We start from the raw sequence: 20,473 nt of genomic DNA on the forward strand, positions 1-20,473 counted from the left end.
TGTTTCCTTAGCAACATTCATTCAGTACTGTTGCCCCCCTGCTATGTCTCCCCCCTCAGGGATAGGGCCTTTGAAAAGTTAGATTAATCAGTCATACAGACTAGACTGGTTTCCTGCTTTGAGGAAGAGTCTTCGAATATAAGAGAACAATGAGAAGTTCTGTAAGCCAGAAAACTGTCACCAGAAACCAAACCATGCTGGACCTTGTGGACTGCTCAGCCTCCAGAACTGAAAGCAGATGACTTGTTTAAGCTGTAAGTTTGTGGTATTTGTGTCAACCCAAGCAGACTAAGCTACCTATCTCATTTTTCCTGAAACAGTTTTTGGCCTTTGAGACCATGCATATTACCTGGCTGCCTTTCCCACTGTATGCCACTTTATTGGAAAAATAAAGGTTGGGATTTCTCAAAGTTGAGTTCCAGGCTCTTCTCATTCTGCAAGTTCTCCTTTAAGGTCCTCCTCCATGTTCTGTTGGGTTTGTAAATGCTGTCTTAGCTCAACTCAACTGACAGCTTCACAAAAGATTTCCCTATTTTACCCAAAGTTGCTGCTAAGAAATTCATTCTAGTGTTCAGCATCTTCAACACAGCTTACCACTGCTTCATGTTTCTGTTTTTTTTTTTCTCTTTCACTGAATACAAGCATGAGGAGAGCAGAGATCCTTGCTGTATTTTGTTCAGCGTTTCTTTCCAGCAGTGAGCCCATAACAAGTGGGCAAATGCTTGTTGAAAGAATAAATCTGGGATTTCTGCTTTTGGCCACAATAAAGTAATAGGAGCCAGATTTATCTTCTTGCTTTGAAAGAATTTAAACTGTTCCTACAGGAAACAAAGCCTACAGCTGACTAAGCACCTCACAGATTTCCAATCTGCATGACTGGGAGAGGAACCCAGGAGGGATTGGAAGTATTTAGAGTAAAGGAGACAATTGAGAGCTTCTGAGAGAAATGCAGCAGGAGTGAGCAAGCTAGTTGTGCATAACTCAGAGTTAAGGGTCTCTCAGATCTTTAGACATGCTGGAGAGCAGGGCATGAAAGTTTTCCAAGGCTGTGAAAAGGACCAGGTGCAAAATTATGAGGTCATACACATCTGGATATAATTTGCAATCCCACCTATCAGACTTTGGGTCTTTTAAGGTTCTTCATGAGTGTTAAGACTGCTCCAAATGGAGAATTTTCCAATCATGGTATTTGGAAGCTACATAATTCTTTATTGTGAAGGGGCACCCAATGCACTGGAAGATGTTTAGCAACATCCTTAGCCTTCTACATGTCCACAGCATCATCTAAATGTGACAGCAAAAACTGTTTCCTATGGCGCAAATTCACCCCCAAGAACCACTGTTGTAGACTAAAGATTATTCTGGCTTTTTCCAGCAATGCTTAAAACTAGACTTGGAATGATCAAAGCATTTCTCAGAGTCCAACGGTTATTCTGGCTTTTTCCAGCAATGCTTAAAACTAGACTTCAAAGGATCAAAGCATTTCTGAGTTCAAACATGTAAAGTATCATGAAAAACCCAGCACAAAATAGGGTAAAGTTCACGATGTCTCACATTTTATACATGTCATAGATGAAAATGATTCCTGACAACAAAAATTAAGTCCACAGGGACAGATAACACATAAAGCTAGCACAAAAGGAGGTCAATACAGCTATTGAAAATATACTTAAGGTGTATTGCTTTTGTTTATGCTATATTTGTTTAACTGTGAAGTTGTGATTCTTTGCCTGTCTAAAAAGAGCTGAAAGGTCAATTGCGGGGCAGGAGCAAGAACAGGTGGCACTGGCAGGAAGAGAATAAATAGGAGGAGAAATACTGGAAGAGAAGGAGCAATGTAGAAAAGGAGAGGAGGATACTAAAGGCCAGCCACTCAGCCAGTCACGGGGTAAGAGTGAAAGTCAGATATAAGGAAGTAAGAAAAGGGAAAAGCCCAGAGAAAAAAGGTAGAGAGGTAATTTTAAAAAAAGAAAGTTGGTATGCAATAAACCAAGCTAAGGCGGGGCGTTTAAGTCAGAATAAGCCTTGGTGTGTGATTTATTTGGGAGCTGGGTGGTGGGCCCCGAAAAGCAAAGAGTAAGAAACCAACAACACCATTTGGCTTTCCAATGTGGGGCTAGAGTAAAAGAAAAACCAACAAAAAGCAGTACTATCTACAATCAGCAAAGAGAAAATTGAGGTAACTACTGAATGAGTATTTGCCCTGTGTGCAGAATACATGTGATACATATCACAGAAGCAGAGTAAGAGAGGTGGGTACTTATTGAAGAAACAATGATTATACATATCTAAATTCATATTCAAGGTGTTCAACAAATACTAGAGAAAATAATAATGCTAAGATTTTTCACAAACTGCTAACAAGGAAAAATTAATGTGCAGAAGACAAACATTAACCATAGCAGCAGACTAAATTTCAGGAACACTAAGGTAAAAAACATCTTTAAAATACTAAAAGAAAACCAGACAAATTTGAAATATATTCATGAAAAAAATACTTTGCAGTGTTGGGGCTCGAACTCAGGGCTTTACACATGCTCAGCAAGCGCTTTGCCACTGAACAACATCCCAGCCCCACTTGAAGAGGCTCAGGCTGGCCCTGAACTCTTGTATACCTTCAAACCCACAATCTGGAGTTGGAATGCAGGTGTGTTCCTCTGCCCAGCTCTAAAAAGGAATGTCACATAAAGAGTAAAAGCTGAATGGAAATAGTCCACAGCAGAAATGTACTACAGGAAACTCAAGGAAAAGATTCAGGAAGAATGAAATTTAGATGGAAATCTTTATTTGTTAAAAAAAAAAATGAAGAGCACCAAAAATGGAAAATTCATCCTATTTAAGGAAATCCACTTGGAAGATGATTGTGCATTACATCCTGGACATAGCTTTTGTGTTCCCAAGGATTCACACGCTTTAGAAGTACAGTAGTATTAAGGTGGTAGACCCTCCAGGGGGCTGCCTAGTGGGAGGACACTATCCTCAGAGGAGAATCATGTAGTTTTCACAAGACCCAACTGTTGTAGGTGGTCATATAATTTTCTGCCTCTGCATGCTGTGAGCCAGGTTTGGGGGCTCTTGACAAAGGCTGAATAGTTGAGGCTGCTTGATCCTTCAGTCTCCAAGGCATGAGATAAACTTATGTTCTTTATAAAGTGTCCATCTCAAGTATTTCATTATAGCAACAGAAAACATGTTGTGCAAAGGAAAATAGGAATAGTAGTATTACTATTTATAAAACAGTATTTGTACAGTTTGTACATTTACAGAAGTAAAATGTACGACAGCAATAGCACAAAGACCTGGGGTAGGAAGCAAAATGTTTTGTTATGAAATTGTTATTCATGCTAAGACTCCTGACCTGAACTGGCCATCCCGTGATCAGATTGGTGACTACCCTGGCTGTCATGGAGAGCCTTCATCCAATGAGTGATGCAGGTAGATTCAGAGACACCTGCTCAGGGAGTCCTGCTGAGGAAAGGGAAGAGGGGTTGGACCAGGGTGGGGGCATGTCAGGGATATTATAGGAAAACTGAAAGAAACAGTTAGCTTGGCTCATGGGAACTTTGTCAGAATCTGAACTAACAACCAGAGAGCCTGCATGGGATGAACCTGCATATATAGCTATATAACTTGGTCTATTTGTGGGACTCCTAATAATAAAAGCAGGGCCTGTCCCTGGTGCTTTGGCTGGCTCTGGGCGACCTCTTTCTGCTGGATTTTCTTGCCCAGTATGAATAAAGGGAGAGGTTCTTGGTCTTATGGCAGCTTGATGTGCCATCCTTTGCTGATGTCCAGGAGAGGCCTGCCCCTTTCTGAGTGAATACTGAAGAGAGGTGGATTGTAAGGGGGTGGGGCCTGCAGTAGGGATGTAAAATAATAAATTAAAAATTTATTATTCATGAAGTGGTATAATTGAAGGTGATAAGCAAATGATAATCTCGTGTAAATCTAGCAGCACGATTTCAAATTGTATGTGTGGCCCTGGGGATTCAGTCTAGGCTATCACCCACATGAGTAGGAACTCTTAAGCTATATCCCCAGCCTCCTCTTAAACCTTTCAAGGCTGGACTTCATTCAGCCTTTGGCCTCAGCCTCCCAAGTAGTTTGGATCAGAAGCTGTGTCTACAGGCCCACTATAATAATCACTTTAAAAAAAAGAAAGAAGAAATTAAATAGACTATTAAACTAGATGGACACTAAGAGAAGAAAAATAATAGGCTAAATAGAAAACAGCTGATTTAAACTAAATTATGTTAATAACATGAGATATAAATGGCTTAGTAAAAGGTAGAGATTATCAAACTTAAAAGACTTATGTCTCAACCCTATGCTGAAACTCATCTAAATATAAAGGCATAATTGGGAAAAAAAGTTACAGAAAAGATACCATAAAAAAATAGTGTAAACTGAATCAGAAATCATCACAAAATAAAATAGACTCCAGAGTACAGGGCATTTTAGGGATCAAGAAGTTCATTCTACAATGAAAAAGAAATCAGCTTAACAAAGTAGTTAATGATTCTAATTATGTCTGCATCTTATAGAGTGCTTCAGAATGCAGGGAGTGAGACTGAAACAACAAAGAAAAGCTCAAAGCCCAAGCCTGACACTTCTCAAGGAAAGTCAGTGGAGTAAACTGACATCCTTAGGGTTACCAACTTGCATCACTGGCACTCAATGGGCTCTCAAAAGATATAGCATCTACACTGTTTCAACATCAGAGATCATTTAAAAAGGTTTAAATGGATTCTGGAGCCTGAAGGCCAAGGAGACAGTTCCATGAGCAACTGATGACCTGAGTTTGATTCCCAGGGACCCATATGCTAGACGGAGAGAACTGACTTCCAGAAGTTGTGCGCCATATGTGTACACTTGACCACCACTTCACACATACAGGTAAGTAAACAGAAATAAATAAAATGCAGTAAAAGTTTCTGGAGCATAAACTAAATCTGCCAATTAATAAAGACTGGATTGATGTAAATTACTTTTTATAGCCACAAATTAGAAATCACTAACAGGGATTAATAAAAATCTTGGGCTGGAGAGATGGCTCAGCCGTTAAAGGCTAGGCTCACAACCAAAATAAAAAATCTCAACTATTTGGAAACTAAACAACAAAGTTCAAAATAATCCATGGGCGAGATGAAATAACCAATTGAAAAGACAGTAATATCAGATGAAGAATGATGAAATGCTGGCAAACAGACACATGATTTGGAAAAAGGATATATAAAGCTAATAGTTTTTCTGGCTTTAACTCTGTTACAGTTTTCTTTTATTGGGGAAGATAATTGCAAAAATTGAGATCTTGGGGGTAGGGTGGGATGGGGGTAAGGGGAGATGGGGAGAGAGGGGGGAGAGGGGGAGAATGGGGGGAGCTTGGGGAAGGGGGAGGATTGGGATGAAGGAAGGTTGGATGGGGGAGCACGGAAGCACGGTTCTTAGTTAAGGGAGCCACCTTAGGGTTGGCAAGAGACTTGAACCTAGAGTGGCTCCCAGATACCCAAGCCGAGGTCCCCAGTTAGTTCCTTGGGCAGATGAGGATGGGGAACCTGAATTGACCCTATCCTAGAGCAATACTGACGAATATCTTGCATATCATCATAGAACCTTCATCTGGTGATGGATGGAGACAGAGACAGAGACCCACACTGGAGCACTGGACTGAGCTCCCAAGGTCCCGATGAGGAGCAGAAGGAGGGAGAACATGAGCAAAGAAGTCGGGACCACGAGGGGAGCACCCACCCACTGAGACAGTGGAGCTGATCTATTGGGAGCTCACCAAGGCCAGCTGAACTGTGACCGAAAAAGCATGGGATAAAACTGGACTCTCTGAGCATGGCGAACAATGAGGGCTGATGAGAACCCAAGGACAATGGCACGGGGTTTTGAACCTACGTAATGTGCTGGCTTTGTGAGAGCCTAGCCAGTTTGGATGTTCACCTTCCTAGAAATGGACGGAGGGGGGAGGACCTAGGACTTACCACAGGGCAGGGAAATCTGACTGCTCTTTGGGCTGGAGAGGGAGGGGGAGAGGAGTGGGGGGAGGGGGAGAAGGGTGGGAGGAGGGGGAGGGAAATGGGAGGCTGGGAGGAGGAGGAAATTGTTTTTTTTTTCTTTTCTCAATAAAAAAAAAGTTTAAAAAAAAATATAATTGGTAATGAAAGTGCAAAAGCACCAAGCCAAACTTCATGGCTTCAGAATGGTCATTCTGTGAATTCACTGAAATATAGAGGTTGGGAATGAAAACGTTAATCTAGCTGCATGATCTTTTTATTTGTGAACTCATTGCAATAAAATGATTTTTTATTAAAAATTGTAAGCTAAAATTTCAATTAATGAAAATATATAGGAGCAAAATTTGAATACACCTCAAGTATTTAGAGTGAAATTTACAACATTATGCTAACATTAATAAAGAGTTAATCTTCTCATCTCTGTAACATTACACTCTAGGCCAAGAGTTCTCTTAGTACCTGGATCAACAGTATAAGCATCCCTTGGGCTCCAGTCAACATCTACTTTGTTGATGATGCCCAAAACACACTAAAGACTATGTATGAGCAGGGCCGTGGTGGCACACGCCTTTAATCCCAGCACTTGGGAGGCAGAGGCAGGCGGATCTCCGTGAGTTCGAGACCACCCTGGTCTACAAGAGCTAGTTCCAGGACAGGCTCCAAAACCACACAGAAACCCTGTCTCGAAAAACCAAAAATAATAATAATAAAAAAAAGACTATGTATGACCCACTGTTATAAGGTAGATTCATCTCTTTTGAGCTACCATAGGCTCTATGCCTTCACTCTTTCCTTATACCACCTCTTCTTCACAATGTAATCAGAGATCTTTTTAGGATATCACATATCTATCCCATTCACATGAAGTCTAAATCTGTGTGATGGCTCACCAGAAGACCCTTTATCTATTCTTCAGACCTTACCATATCTGCTATTATGTTTTCTCCATTTCTTTTGACTTGAAACACACGTTCCATGCCTTTATCTTTGTAACCTAGCAGAACTGTATCTGGTTTTATTTCCCATTGTTTCCCATGTGCTCAGTATACTGGCTAGCATAGCAAAGATGAACCTGTTTTTGAGACTGGGTCTTGAACTATGCCCAGCCTGGCCTGAAATTTGGGCTTCTTCCCAGCTTCCCAAGGGCTGAGATTATAGGTGTGCACTATAGAGTGACAAACACTTCTGAGTGAATGTATTAATAGAAAATAAAATCTAGTTTTTTATGCTCCTGTAACAGAGAATCAACAAAAACAATGGACTTCCCAGTGTTGCCTAGATGTTACAGGAAGGAATAAGCCAATGCTTGATTGAAAATTCAACCAATATAAACAAGGAAAAAAATCATATACCTCTCATGTTTTGACTTTTACCTTTTTGGTAAAGCATCAATAGGTAACTGTGTCAGGCTTAGTGTTGTAATACCATGATTCTTAGAGGTACAGTGATGAAAGCTGTTTATGGTCTGGCAAAAATGAGGGAAAGAAACTGGAAGTAGGAGAGCTGGCCTATATGAGTTCTGAGTTCTTTGTTTTTACTATTATTACTTAGAGTAGAAAAAGACAAGCTATTGAGCACACTGCAAGGGAGCACCAGGAAAGTTAGGGCATAGAAAACCTGCCAAGAATTTGGATTTCTTTCTTTCTTGTGGAGGTTTTTTTTTTTTTAATTTGTATACGTATTTGCGTCTGTGCACCACAGGTATACAGTGCCTGCAGAGGCGCAAAGAGGGTGCCAGATCCCCTGGGACTTGAATTAGATATAGTTGTGAGCTACCATGTGTATGCTAGAAACTGTGGGTCCTGTGAAGAGCAGCCAGTGCTTTTATCCATTGAATCCTGTCTCCAGTCCACATTTTGAATTCTCAAGTGAAGAAACAAATATGGAGTGGATTTGATTGCCACGTTTTGAACCACAGCCACTTGACTGGCAGGATTTCAAGGTAAGCCTGTATAATACAGCATGCCTGTCTCAAGAAAGGATTAAATAAAACGAAGAAAAATACAAACGACAGAGGTAACAAGATCATACGAGGCAGATGTGAAACAATGAAATCACCCCTAACAAATGACAGCAGCCAGCCATCAGGAAGAGGATGATCTCTGAACTTACCTCAGCTAGATAAAACAGGGCTACAATCTGAAATAAGAGAATACAGATCTGTAAGATGGAAAATCTGTTGCCTATGGCTCCCCAGCACCATGCTGCTAGATAAGGATGGACACCGTTTCAGTGAGACACAACACCACAGCTAAAGTAACAACTGTTGGGAGAGGTGGGGGCAGAACTGGGAATGAATAAAAGTGATTTTGTGCTGTGTTTTTTAAACTAGCCAGAATTTGTTTTCTAGCTATAACCTACCAATAAATGCATCAGTAAAGTCATCCAATGTCTAATAAGCAAAACCGGTATCAGAATATGATTCATCTTGGTTTGAATGGCATTTGCCACAGTATTCCTTCACTGCTGCATGTTACCAAAGCCTGTTACTTGGGTTTGATTCCATGCAGAACAGCCTTACACATAGCACACACCTTATCTTTACACTCACATCCTTTTCTGAATCCCTATCAGAAAACTCTGAAAGGAAGTGCTCCCAAGTGGGTAAACAAAAAGTGACATAAAAAGTTTAGGAAATTTAATTTAAAATGCTGAGGAGGAACTGTGCCTTAGGGGAAACGAGGCAAAACTGATTCACTCCAGTACATTTGGTGCCAGAGCGCCTTGCACACAGGAGTGTCATGGTGCTGATGTGCCTTGGAATCCACCTTTGGAAGCTTGTACAGAAAGTACAGCTTAGGTGACTGAACTATGTAGGAATAACCCACTCTGAACCTGAGAGTTTATCCATTATGTAACAATTATGATATTGAATAATATAAACTACAATGACTATGCCACAATGAGATACTTCAACTCCACAAACTTGAAAGAGTATTTTGTGTTCAATCATCAAAGTGACTGAATGTTCTAAGGGTACTGAAGAGGGTAGGTTAAAGTTTCAGCCCTGGTCTCAGGTAGCTGAAGGGATCTGTCACTTCAAAGTCGCCCATATTTTTAATATTTTAAGAGTTATGAGAAAATCCAAATTCTTGAGTATTTGTAGAAAATACAACATTTTAGGATGATTCAAATGAGTCTACAATACTTACAAGTCCTTAGTAGGTTCGTAGTCTTAACAAGTCATTTATGTCCAAAGTCAGTGTGTGTTTACCCAGGCAGTTAGCAATTAGGGACAGACACATGAACATCAGCAAAGGTCTGTATTACCATTTGTTGACAACACAGTCCATTTAGGCCAATATCACCTAGAAGTCCTAAGCACCTGGCCCTTCACATACCCCACTTTAGGGCTGGGAATGTAGTGCAGTGACAGAATGTCTTTCTATAATGTACTTGGCCCTGGGTTCAAGTTCTAGCATTACATATACATATGTAAACTACATCTAATCAAACACCCCTTTTCTTCTCCAACTCCCACGTTTTGCGCCACTATTAGAAGAGATTATTCATAACTCAGTTTGATCATATGGATCTTTATTCAGAGAATGCTGGTCATAGCAGATTCATTTCTTTAGCCTTTTTCTTTACACACATTATGAACCAAAGCACACTCTGGCAGCTGATATAAGAATACACCACTATTTAAATCTATATATCTAGAGACAGCTATTCAAACCTCATGTTTCCTAATCCAACCGAACTATTCCCAGTATATATCAACTCTGAATGTGTGCACATGCTGTGTGCATGCATGCGAGAGTCCAGGTCAATAATGGGTATAATATCAACTGTGAATGTGTGTACATGCTGTGTGCATGCATGCGAGAGTCCAGGTCAATAATGGGTATATATCAACTGTGAATGTGTGTACATGCTGTGTGCATGCATGCGAGAGTTCAGGTCAATAATGGGTATATATCAACTGTGAGTGTGTGCACATGCTGTGTGCATGTGAGAGTCCAGGTCAATAATGGGTATATATCAACTCTGAATGTGTGCACATGCTGTGTGCATGCGAGAGTCCAGGTCAATAATGGGTATATATCAACTGTGAATGTGTGCACATGCTGTGTGCATGCATGCGAGAGTTCAGGTCAATAATGGGTATATATCAACTGTGAATGTGTGCATGCGAGAGTCCAGGTCAATAATGGGTATATATCAACTGTGCATGTGTGCACATGCTGTGTGCATGCATGCGAGAGTCCAGGTCAATAATGGGTATATATCAACTCTGAATGTGTGCACATGCTGTGTGCATGCATGCGAGAGTCCAGGTCAATAATGGGTATATATCAACTGTGAGTGTGTGCACATGCTGTGTGCATGCATGCGAGAGTCCAGGTCAATAATGGGTATATATCAACTCTGAATGTGTGCACATGCTGTGTGCATGCATGTGAGAGTCCAGGACAATAATGGGTATATATCAACTGTGAGTGTGTGCACATGCTGTGTGCATGCATGCGAGAGTCCAGGTCAATAATGGGTATATATCAACTCTGAATGTGTACATGCTGTGTATGTGCATGCAAGAGTCCAGGTCAATAATGGGTATATATCAACTGTGAATGTGTGCACATGCTGTGTGCATGCATGCGAGAGTCCAGGTCAATGATGGGTATATATCAACTGTGAATGTGTGTACATGCTGTGTGCATGCATGCGAGAGTTCAGGTCAATAATGGGTATATATCAACTGTGAGTGTGTGCACATGCTGTGTGCATGCATGCGAGAGTCCAGGTCAATGATGGGTATATATCAACTGTGAGTGTGTGCACATGCTGTGTGCATGCGAGAGTCCAGGTCAATAATGGGTATATATCAACTGTGAATGTGTGTACATGCTGTGTGCATGCATGTGAGAGTCCAGGTCAATAATGGGTATATATCAACTGTGAATGTGTGTACATGCTGTGTGCATGCGAGAGTCCAGGTCAATAATGGGTATATATCAACTGTGAATGTGTGTACATGCTGTGTGCATGCATGTGAGAGTCCAGGTCAATAATGGGTATATATCAACTGTGAATGTGTGTACATGCTGTGTGCATGCATGTGAGAGTCCAGGTCAATAATGGGTATATATCAACTGTGAATGTGTACATGCTGTGTGCATGCGAGAGTCCAGGTCAATAATGGCCCCTTCCTCTAATATAGTCTGTCACCTTAGTTTTTGAGGCGGGTTTTCTGGCTGAAACTGAATTCATGATCTGGCTAGCCTGAAAGAGGCCCAGTGAGCTTCTGTCATGCACTCTTCTCTGCCTCCTCAGTGCTGGAGGTACAGTTGTACATACTTCTGTACCCGGATTTAGTATAGATTCTGGGAATTCAAATTCATGTCCTCATGCTTCCATAGAAGATACTTTACTAAACCATCCCCTAGCCCCAGATTACTTTGAGTCTTAAATATAACAAATTCTAATATCTCAAGATTCTGCCCATGAGTTACTACTGACTTTTATCCCCACCTACTGTTTCCCACTTTAAGAGAAATAGGAACTTCTGGTCTTATACTCAATTATCAATCCCAGGGCTACCCCTCTCATTTTCATATATTCGACCTTTTTGTTTCTTACTGGCTTTTAAACATTTCAAATGTTTAAGTCTTAGCAAATGCTACCCACCATTCTATCTCCCGTCTCCTCACAGGTTCTTGGTTTTATATATTCATTCCCTCCGTGAGCACTTAGCACCTGACATTGAAGGTGGCTTTTGTGTCTATTACTCAGTACATGTGTTGCCTCCTCCAGCAGGATAGTCCCTTTCTGCAATCACTGGGCCATCTCAGCACTCATCACAACTGACTTAAGCACAACTTACACTCCTCTATGAAAACGTTTTCCTTCCGTCTCTGTCCTCTTGACTACTTTCATCAGCGTCATTTCATGTGCACCTGTTTCCTGTACCCTGGGGCGACTCTGGGATGCTAGGACCCTGCAGTCTTACCCAGAGGAATCAATCTCTCCTACTCCAGTGACTTGCTGATTTGCCAGTCTGTCTCAATTCAGCCCTCATCTCTGCACAGGACTCACATTATCTACCTTGTTTAACATCTTTTTTAGAAACCACTAACTACATCTAAACCCCTAAAGCTAAAACCGAACCCTCAAAGTGTATATAGACGCTCAATTCTGATGTTTCCTTTCATTCCTCTATTTTACTAAGGCACTGATTTATTTCAGACTTCTGTAAAATTTATCTTCTACTTAGTGCTTAGAACGTTTTTCCCTATTAACCGATGCTGACCTCACCATTTAAACAGTGCCTCCCCCAGTGATTCTTTTGTGATTTTATACCTTCAGCCTGACCAATGCAATATTCCCTATTTTGTACCTTAGCTCTGACTAATTAGTCACTGTTCCAAATGACCCAACTTTATTGACTAAATTTTCTGCGTGTAATTTGTTCTACTTAGACTCTGCCCACCACTTAATTAGTTTCTAGTATTTGAGGCTCTTTCAAGTCTCACTACTTATGCAGCAATGTTGGATGCATCTGAATTCCATTTCCCTTCTTCATGTTCCATCAGGTCACTTTTTCCTGGTCACATTACTCAGTTTTCAATGCATATTTAGTTTTCTATGAGAAAAACCTAAGTTTTCTAAGAGCAAGACCCATGACATTAATCACTGTTTCCTAGTCACAACATAAAATAATTTTATTTATATAAATGTGTGCGCCTTTTCTCACTTAGATGAAACGGAACTTCCTGAACTTTCCACACTGACTAAGAACATATTGTAGCCATTCCTTAAACAGGAGAAATCCAATAGGATAGAACTGCACTTGCCTTTCTTCCCATGTCTACATTTAATACAGAGCAAAGAAAATGCAGTGAGATCTTTAGTATTAAACACATCTGAATAGTTAATATGTACAAAGGCAAAACATTCATGATAGAAACAAATCTTTTTCACCAATAGAAATATTTCAAAAGTCAAACATACATTGCCCAAGAAATTTTCTAGAAAAGTCCTGTGGTTAACAGTCCTTCAAGTCTCCGGTCACTAATTATTCTATGCAAAAGAAAACACATAAAACTAATGATGAGCTTTAGTGTTACTTCCAGAAAGGCAAATACGAGTATGGACTGCCAAGAATAATGAGAAAAGAACACAACACTGCAAGAAACATTTAAAAATCACATAAACATAACAAATATTGTTATAAATACAATTTTATAAAAATAATGATCTTGTTGATTAAAAAAGGATGTTAAAAATAAAGAAGGAAAGTTATCAGTAAAGATGAATAAAATTTTAAGCAGAACAGGAAACAGTACTAACAGATTTTAAAATGGAAAAGGTGAAAGACAACTCTTCATATGATGCTAACTTTTAAATACCCCAAAAGGATTTTAAAATTAATTTGCAAAAGTAATATTTAAATATTCTCCATCTTCCTGTTTTAGGGTAATCTTATATTTGGCAGGGTAAAGAATAATATTAAAGTAAGATTGTGTTTGATTGTTAGGAAATACAATGGGTGAGAAGCTGCAAGGATAAAATACGGTTCTGTTGTAAAATGAATTAATGCAAATTACTTTTGAAAATCTGTAACATGAGATGAAGATGAAACAGAAGTAAAAATGAAACTATATTTTATTCTTTGTGAAACTTGTATACATATTTTAGGTAAGTTATAAGCTTAAAAATTCTCTATTAGATATTTTTGTGACATGGCATTTGTTATGTTATTTTTTAGCCTTCTTGAGGATCACAAGCAAGTTATTCTTTCTAGTTTTTATTTACCTTTCATAATGGATATTCTACTTTGACATCCTTTAAGCATTTTGTCATTTCATGATATTTAAAATTTTAATCATTATATGTTACATAGTCCTGAATTTTGCATGTTAAAATTATTTACCTAGTTGAATTGGAGGTACACACAAAATCATTAGCGTATTTAAAACTTTTCAACTTAATTGCTGCATTTAATTTTATTTTTTTTTCCCCAAGAGAGGGTTTCTCCATGTAACTTTGGCTGTCTTGGAACTCATCCTGTAGACCAGGCTAGCCTTGAACTCACAGAGATTCACTGCCTCTACTTCTTGAGTGCTAGGATTAAAGGCATTTGCCACCACTGCCTGGCGTGTTGAATGTTTAAATGAGACCTGATGCTATCGACTCTGGTGAGACACCAATACTTCCCTCAACCCTCAAAGACTTCTCTAAAATATAAAATGTAAAAATGAACACAAACTGTAAAATATTCTTTCTAAATGTAACCTGGCATTCTCTCATGGTCTCCCATCTCTAGTATCTTACACTGTCCAGCACCTACTAGAAAAACAGATGGAAATAGCTATGCTGGCAACTACTATGTTCATGTTTTCACTTCATTTACATTCAGAAGGGTAATAATCTCCCTGGGGTACCCATGTAAGGCACCTTCCTACAATGTAATTTGTTCGCATTCTAAATTTGACATGACCTTAACAGTGACTTGCTCAGCTACAAAGGAATTCTCTTTATATCTATACAAGTGAGCTCAATATCTGAAACACAGAAGTCCACTTAACATACTTGTTGATCACTGAGAAACTTTTAGTTACTGGTTTTTTAATAAGCAGTCTTGCAGCAGGTTTTCAAAGCAATATCAAATGGAGTAACAGTTTAATAAGGAAGATTTACACCCTAGGATTAGTGTCACAGTCTTTAAATGAGTCTTAGCAGTTTTCTGCATATTGTCATAGTTTTGAGAAGGAAAAGCATGTATTAGCCTGTGGTAGTGAAGTTTTAGTTGTCACAGTCATCTATCAAATATATTCATGGGTATTTTCAGGAAGCTCTTCATGTCTCTTCTAATGTATTTGTTTGATACCGAGTGGCCAAGTGCACCACATCTAGCAGCACCTAATTTCAGGGCTTTCATACTAGGTGCCAAAAAATGAGACTGTTCAAATATTTTAGAAATAAATTAGACTCCAAGTAGCTCTTCCTTTTCTATCCACTAGCTTGTATTTTATTCAAGGCACCTACAATGAAACTTTAAGATTAAGGAGAGAAAAACTTACCTACTTGTGATTTTGTACAATTTGCCTTTTGTCCATTGTTGCAAGACTGTCGTTTATGTCTTTTAGGTGGCATTTCTGTGGTCTTCCATGGTGATCTTTTTCTTTTGTTTAATTTGCTAAGAGCCTCAGAATGATCAGGATTCTTTTCAAAATTAACCTGCTTACTTAACTGACTACTGTCAAGTTCATTAGTCAATCTATCACTTGCAGGACTAGTTGCTTTGGCATTTCCTCTTTCTTTATTTTGTGTTTTAAAGGAATTTTGCCTTGCTGAATGGGACCTTAAATTAAAACGCTTTGATTCTTCTCCTTGCACCTGGATCTCACTGTCAACAGATTCAGGAGAATAAATGATTGTATTTAGCTTAAAAGTATTTCTGTGTTCAAGACAGTTGATCTTCCTCAAAAATATTCTACAGTCTTTTAAAGTTTTTGACTTCCAATTATTGGAAAACACATTTTCTAGTCTTTGTCCCTTTTCAGAACCAGTCTGGCCACACCCTGTTCCATTCTCCTTTGTTTCTGACTTAACTTTACTCTCTAAACTATCAGGTGTGGTGACATCATTAACTGCCACCCTCTCTTGAGGGAAGTTGACTCTGGTTTCTGGTGGCAAGGCCCACTGGCTACCCACTGTACTTTTCCCACTGAGTGATGTCATTGCATTTGTCTCCCTCTCTGTCTTAGTCAAAAATTGATTCTGGCAGAAAAATCTTAAGTTCCTTCTTTTTGAGTTCCAATCAATTGTTCTGTGGCTGTGAGGCTTTTCCTCTTTTCTCCACCTTTCACAGTGCAAACTCTTAAACTCAGTCCTTTTCAACCTAGCTAGTGTTAAATTTCTTCTCACATTTAAGAGTGGTGAGCCAACCATTTTATGTAGTATATGGAATTTCCCTGCTGACTTTGAAGGAGAGGAGACAGCAAATTTTTTAAAGTGCTTCCTGAAGGGGCTGGCATTAAACCCACAGCATTTCACCCCTAATTTAATGCCCTTGGTACTTATCACTTCCAAAGGGTTTCGAGCATTTGCTTTTCTAACTAAAGAAAGGGACTGTGTTTCTGTTGTTTGCATAAACCAGGTACAAAGTTCATTCAAATTATACTTTTTCTGAAAAAGCATTTTTACAGGTGAGACTTCAAGATCTACAAGACAAGTTTCCAGAGGGCTTGTTGCTTTAAAACCATGGCTTTCAGTGGAGCCTGCTCTATGAACGGAATTTTGAGCTTCATCTCTACTCACCTGCACCCAAGCATTTGTTATTTGTTCAAATCTATTATTCAATTCCTCTAACAATGAATCATTTGAAGCAGAAGTAGTCCACCATCTGAGTAAAGGACTAGAAGAAATAACAGGGTCCAAGGATACTTCAGAAATGGGCATTAATTTTTTATCTTCCAAACATTTTTCTGCTTTCCTTGAACATCTAGATCCTGGGAATCCTTTGGAAGCTAGTTTAAAACTTGACTGCCTGTATTTCTTCTTTGGTCTTTTGCCTTTCTGCAAATGGAGTTTACATGATTTATGACGCAAACCACTTTTGTAAGTAAGCGAGCCAGAAGATGCAAGTGAATGTAAGAAATGGTAAGGTTTTCTGGCCCTGATTGAATGTTTTGGAGGTATAGAAACAACATCACTATTTGATTCATTCTTAAATATGTCAACATCAGTGGGTCTGACCTTATCTAACTTACTACACTGTTGGTCAAGCTTTTCTTCTCGGCAAGTTTTCTCTAACATAGTCTCCTGTTCTAAAGGAGGTAAGCAGCTGCTAAGGCTTACTTCTCTTTCCTGAGGTGAAATTCTACTAACAGTCACGGATATACCAGAGATTTTCACTTTTGCAGGTCTCCCCGGCTTCCTAACAACTGACAAAGGCTTTTGATTTGGTCGAATAATGTTCTTGGAAGCCGGAGGGATCACAGACTTGGTCTTGATGGGTCTAACATATTCAAAGTCAGAATAAAAAACCCCACTTTCAGTTGTCAATCTTGACACAGCACTTAGACTTCCACCACAGTCAGTCTCATATTTTTTAGCATTTCTGAGGCTACTAGAGTTAACTGCAAAGTCAGAGATATCATTGTTCAATGAGATGTTGCTGATATTTATGCTTCCTTCAGAAACACATCTCTTAGTTCTTCTTGACCTTCCATAAACAACAGTGACAGTTATACTCTTTCTATAAAGACCTTCTTTCACTTCTGATAGACATTCTAGATTTTTCTTTCCAGCATTAAAAGACTCATTTTGGCCAACACTGACATCTGTTTGATCAGCTTTAGGTTTGGGTGGTCTTCCAATTGGTCGTTTGGTCTGTTTCACAACTTGGGGGCCAATTTTTTTAGGCCTCCCTGGCTTTCTTTTATATGGTAAGTCAATACCACCACTTGACTTTCCCTCAGGGTCTTCTTGTGGTTTATCACTGTTTAAACTGTCTGTAAACTCTGCAGATGATGGTGTGGCCTCTTGTACACAGTTAAATTTGTTTATTTTGCTTTGAAGGCAGTTAATATCATTATTAGAACTGTAATCTTCAAAGCTAATGCATGGTATGTCTTCCTTTACTTCTCTTTTTCTTCCACTTACTTGATGGGTTTTATGTTTGTGAGAAGAAACCTCAGCATTTGACTGTGATGTGCTGACTGAAGTTAAGGTATATTTGATTCCTTCACTGCTTTTAATCTCAGATAAAAACATGAGTTTGATAGGACTAGAATAGTTAGAAACAGAACTTTCAATTCCTTCACATTTTGTTGGCACACTTTCAACACTGGATGTTATGCCCCACCTCTCTAAAATGGGTGCTATTTTTGGATTATGAGGTCTCTTGTTCAAATCCATTACAGGCATATCATAACTTCTTTTATTGCTAGATGGTATTACAGATTTTGATAAACCCTGACTTTTGCAAGCCATTCTACTTAAAGTACAGGTCAAATCTGTCCCACTTTGGTCTTTACCATCTGTTCCTATAAATTTCTTGGAGGCTTTAAATCCTTCAGATTGTGCTTGATTAGTCCAAGACCTCTGAGCCATATTAATTGTGTCTTCCAAACGCTCCACAACAACTTGTAAATTAGAATTCATTGCAATTTTGTTTAAGTCTCTATTTTGGAGACTTTCAGTTGGATCTTTGACTGGATCTTTGCTGTGAGCAGAGTCTGATACTCTTTTGCCCTCAGGGCATTTTTTGGAAACAGAATTGTTTGTTACATATATAGAGTACCACCCTGGAGGCACAATATTTCGTTTAGTTCTGCTTAAAAGACAAGGAGCATCCGTTCTCAAAAGTGTTTGAGTATTTTCTAGTTTTGTATTTTTACTATTATTTTGTACAGTCAGTTTTTCAGCTGTACATTTCTCTGGTGATTTTCTTTGGCTCATTTTCTCAGATGAAGTTGCTTTAATGTTTTCTGAAAATTGATCAAAATCCTTGCTAGTTCCTAAGCTCTCAAGAGGTACCTGCAGTGATGGCGCTACATCATTTGGTGAAGAAACTGTTTCTGTATGATTTTCATCTTGAAAGCTCTTAGAATTTTTTAAAGGTTCTTGACAAGCCTGGAATTCTTTGTTCAGTGAAAGAATCTTATCATTGCATGACAATTTTCTTGGATTTTTTTCACTGTATCTTTTCCTCAGAAAGTTTTCATCAAGACTGGCAAGTTCTCTTTTTATCTGTAAAGACTGCCTTCTGATCACAGGTGAATCAGGAGAGTTGTGCATGGCAAATAAGGTCTGTTGACGCTTTCGAAATCTTGTTTGAATAATTTTATTTTCTACCTTCTTATCATGTTGACTCAGTAATTCCATAAAACTATAATCACTGGCTGTTGCACTATGCAAGAGAGATGTTATTAAATTTCCCAATTTAAAATCATTATCTGAATCACAATCAGTGCTAGATAATTTTATGAGGTTTGATGTATCTGTGGTTTCTATTGATTTTAATTTTTCATTAATACGATCCATTAAATCTTGAAAAATTACAGCTGTTTCACCCTCTTCATAATTTGAGGTATAACTACTGCTGGTATCCAAGAGCACAGAATCAAAGTTACTGGACTGCTTAGTTTTATTTATTTTGCTGTCTTGATCACATTTGTGAATGCTTATCTCGGCTGGTGTGAGAGATGGAGGCTGATTAATGCTTGACTCAAGTTTGTTATTTTCTAAGGTTGAAAGCTCTGAGACGATGTCTTTCCACTTTTCAAATCCTCCAGTCTCCACAGGTGATAATGGTGGGGGGGAGGGACTTCGAGATCTACAGGCATCTTTAAGACTGACTGAAAGATCACAAACTTCCCTTGACAAAAGAGGACTATGAAAGGCTGATTTTGTCGAGTTATTCTTTGCTAACTGTCCACAACAGCACCTGTATGCATTATAACTGCTTTCAATACCACTATTCATTACTGTCTTAATGTGTTCAACAGTTACAGTTTGACAAGACAGACAATGTAATTCTTTAATACAGACTGGCAGAGGCATTAAACCAGGGCTTTGTCTCTCATTGTGTAAACACCCTCTTTCTGCCAGTCTATATTCACAGCTACAGAACAGACCATGGAAATCATCTTCGAATAGGGGTTTTTGAGATTCTGAAGACATAGTACATGATGAGTTACAACAGCAAATAGAAGCAGCATTCTGCTCTTGGACTAGAAATTTCAACATAGCCAAAACTTGTTGATGGTGATGTATGCACAAAGATTCCAAAACTTTGTTTAATGCTGATTTTCCTTTTTCCATTTTAGTAGCTTCCTCTGATTTTGCATCAACAGTTGAACTAAAAATAAAAATCAAACAAAAAATGAATTACAGCAAAGATAAGGAGTTATAATTCTTGACAGCGTTTGAATGACGTATTTTGATATTGCTGGACTCCTGACTCCTACAGATGGAACTGCAAGGACATCTTGGTTACTTATAGCAGAAACAGTATGAAGCACTGGTAAGTAATTTCCTATGACAAAGTACAGGAGTCAAAGTGAAGCCTTTGCAATACAAAGCTGGTGATTCCACATTATTATATTAACACATTGGTAATATTAAGAATTTTGGATATATTAATAAACTTTTAGGAAAAGTGCTTCAGAAGGAATAAATTTTTTTTTGTAAAGTACGACACTTTGCCATATTTTATAATTATCATGTCCATGTTAGTGCAAATAAGGAAGGTAAGGAGTAAAATCTTATTTTTATTTAAAATACTTTGGTAGGTAGTAAAAAAGAAATGTAATATTAAGAGAGCTCTGCATAATCATGAAGAAAGTTATCAAATTTCTGAGATTAAGTTGCAGTCATTTTAACCTAGGAAGAATATAAAAGAAAAAGGAAGCTATTTAAAAATTAAATCTACTTTTAACTGATTTTTAAAAACTATGGAAAACATAGGAAAGCTAAAGGTATTACTTACCTAATTATTA

The 20,473-nt window shown here is 38.6% G+C and overlaps 1 protein-coding gene across 3 annotated transcripts in view; it reads right to left on the reverse strand.

The window, feature by feature from the left end:
* Positions 1–20,473, reverse strand: part of Lcorl (ligand dependent nuclear receptor corepressor like) — a 158,366-nt gene that overhangs the window by 12,538 nt on the left and 125,355 nt on the right. The window contains exon 7 of one of the 3 annotated variants that reach the window (XM_041636489.1): positions 12,709–19,833. The exons of the other annotated variants lie outside the window; for them this stretch is intronic. Coding sequence (XP_041492423.1) covers positions 15,027–19,833 — 4,807 coding nt within the window. The 3' untranslated portion in view covers positions 12,709–15,026. Of the gene's footprint in view, positions 1–12,708; positions 19,834–20,473 lie in introns of those variants that run through there. 3 annotated transcript variants of the gene reach the window in all.

The sequence above is a fragment of the Microtus oregoni genome, unplaced genomic scaffold (genome assembly GCF_018167655.1).
Source record: "Microtus oregoni isolate MIOR12 unplaced genomic scaffold, Mior012 000049F_ref0000343, whole genome shotgun sequence".
NCBI lineage: Eukaryota > Metazoa > Chordata > Mammalia > Rodentia > Cricetidae > Microtus > Microtus oregoni.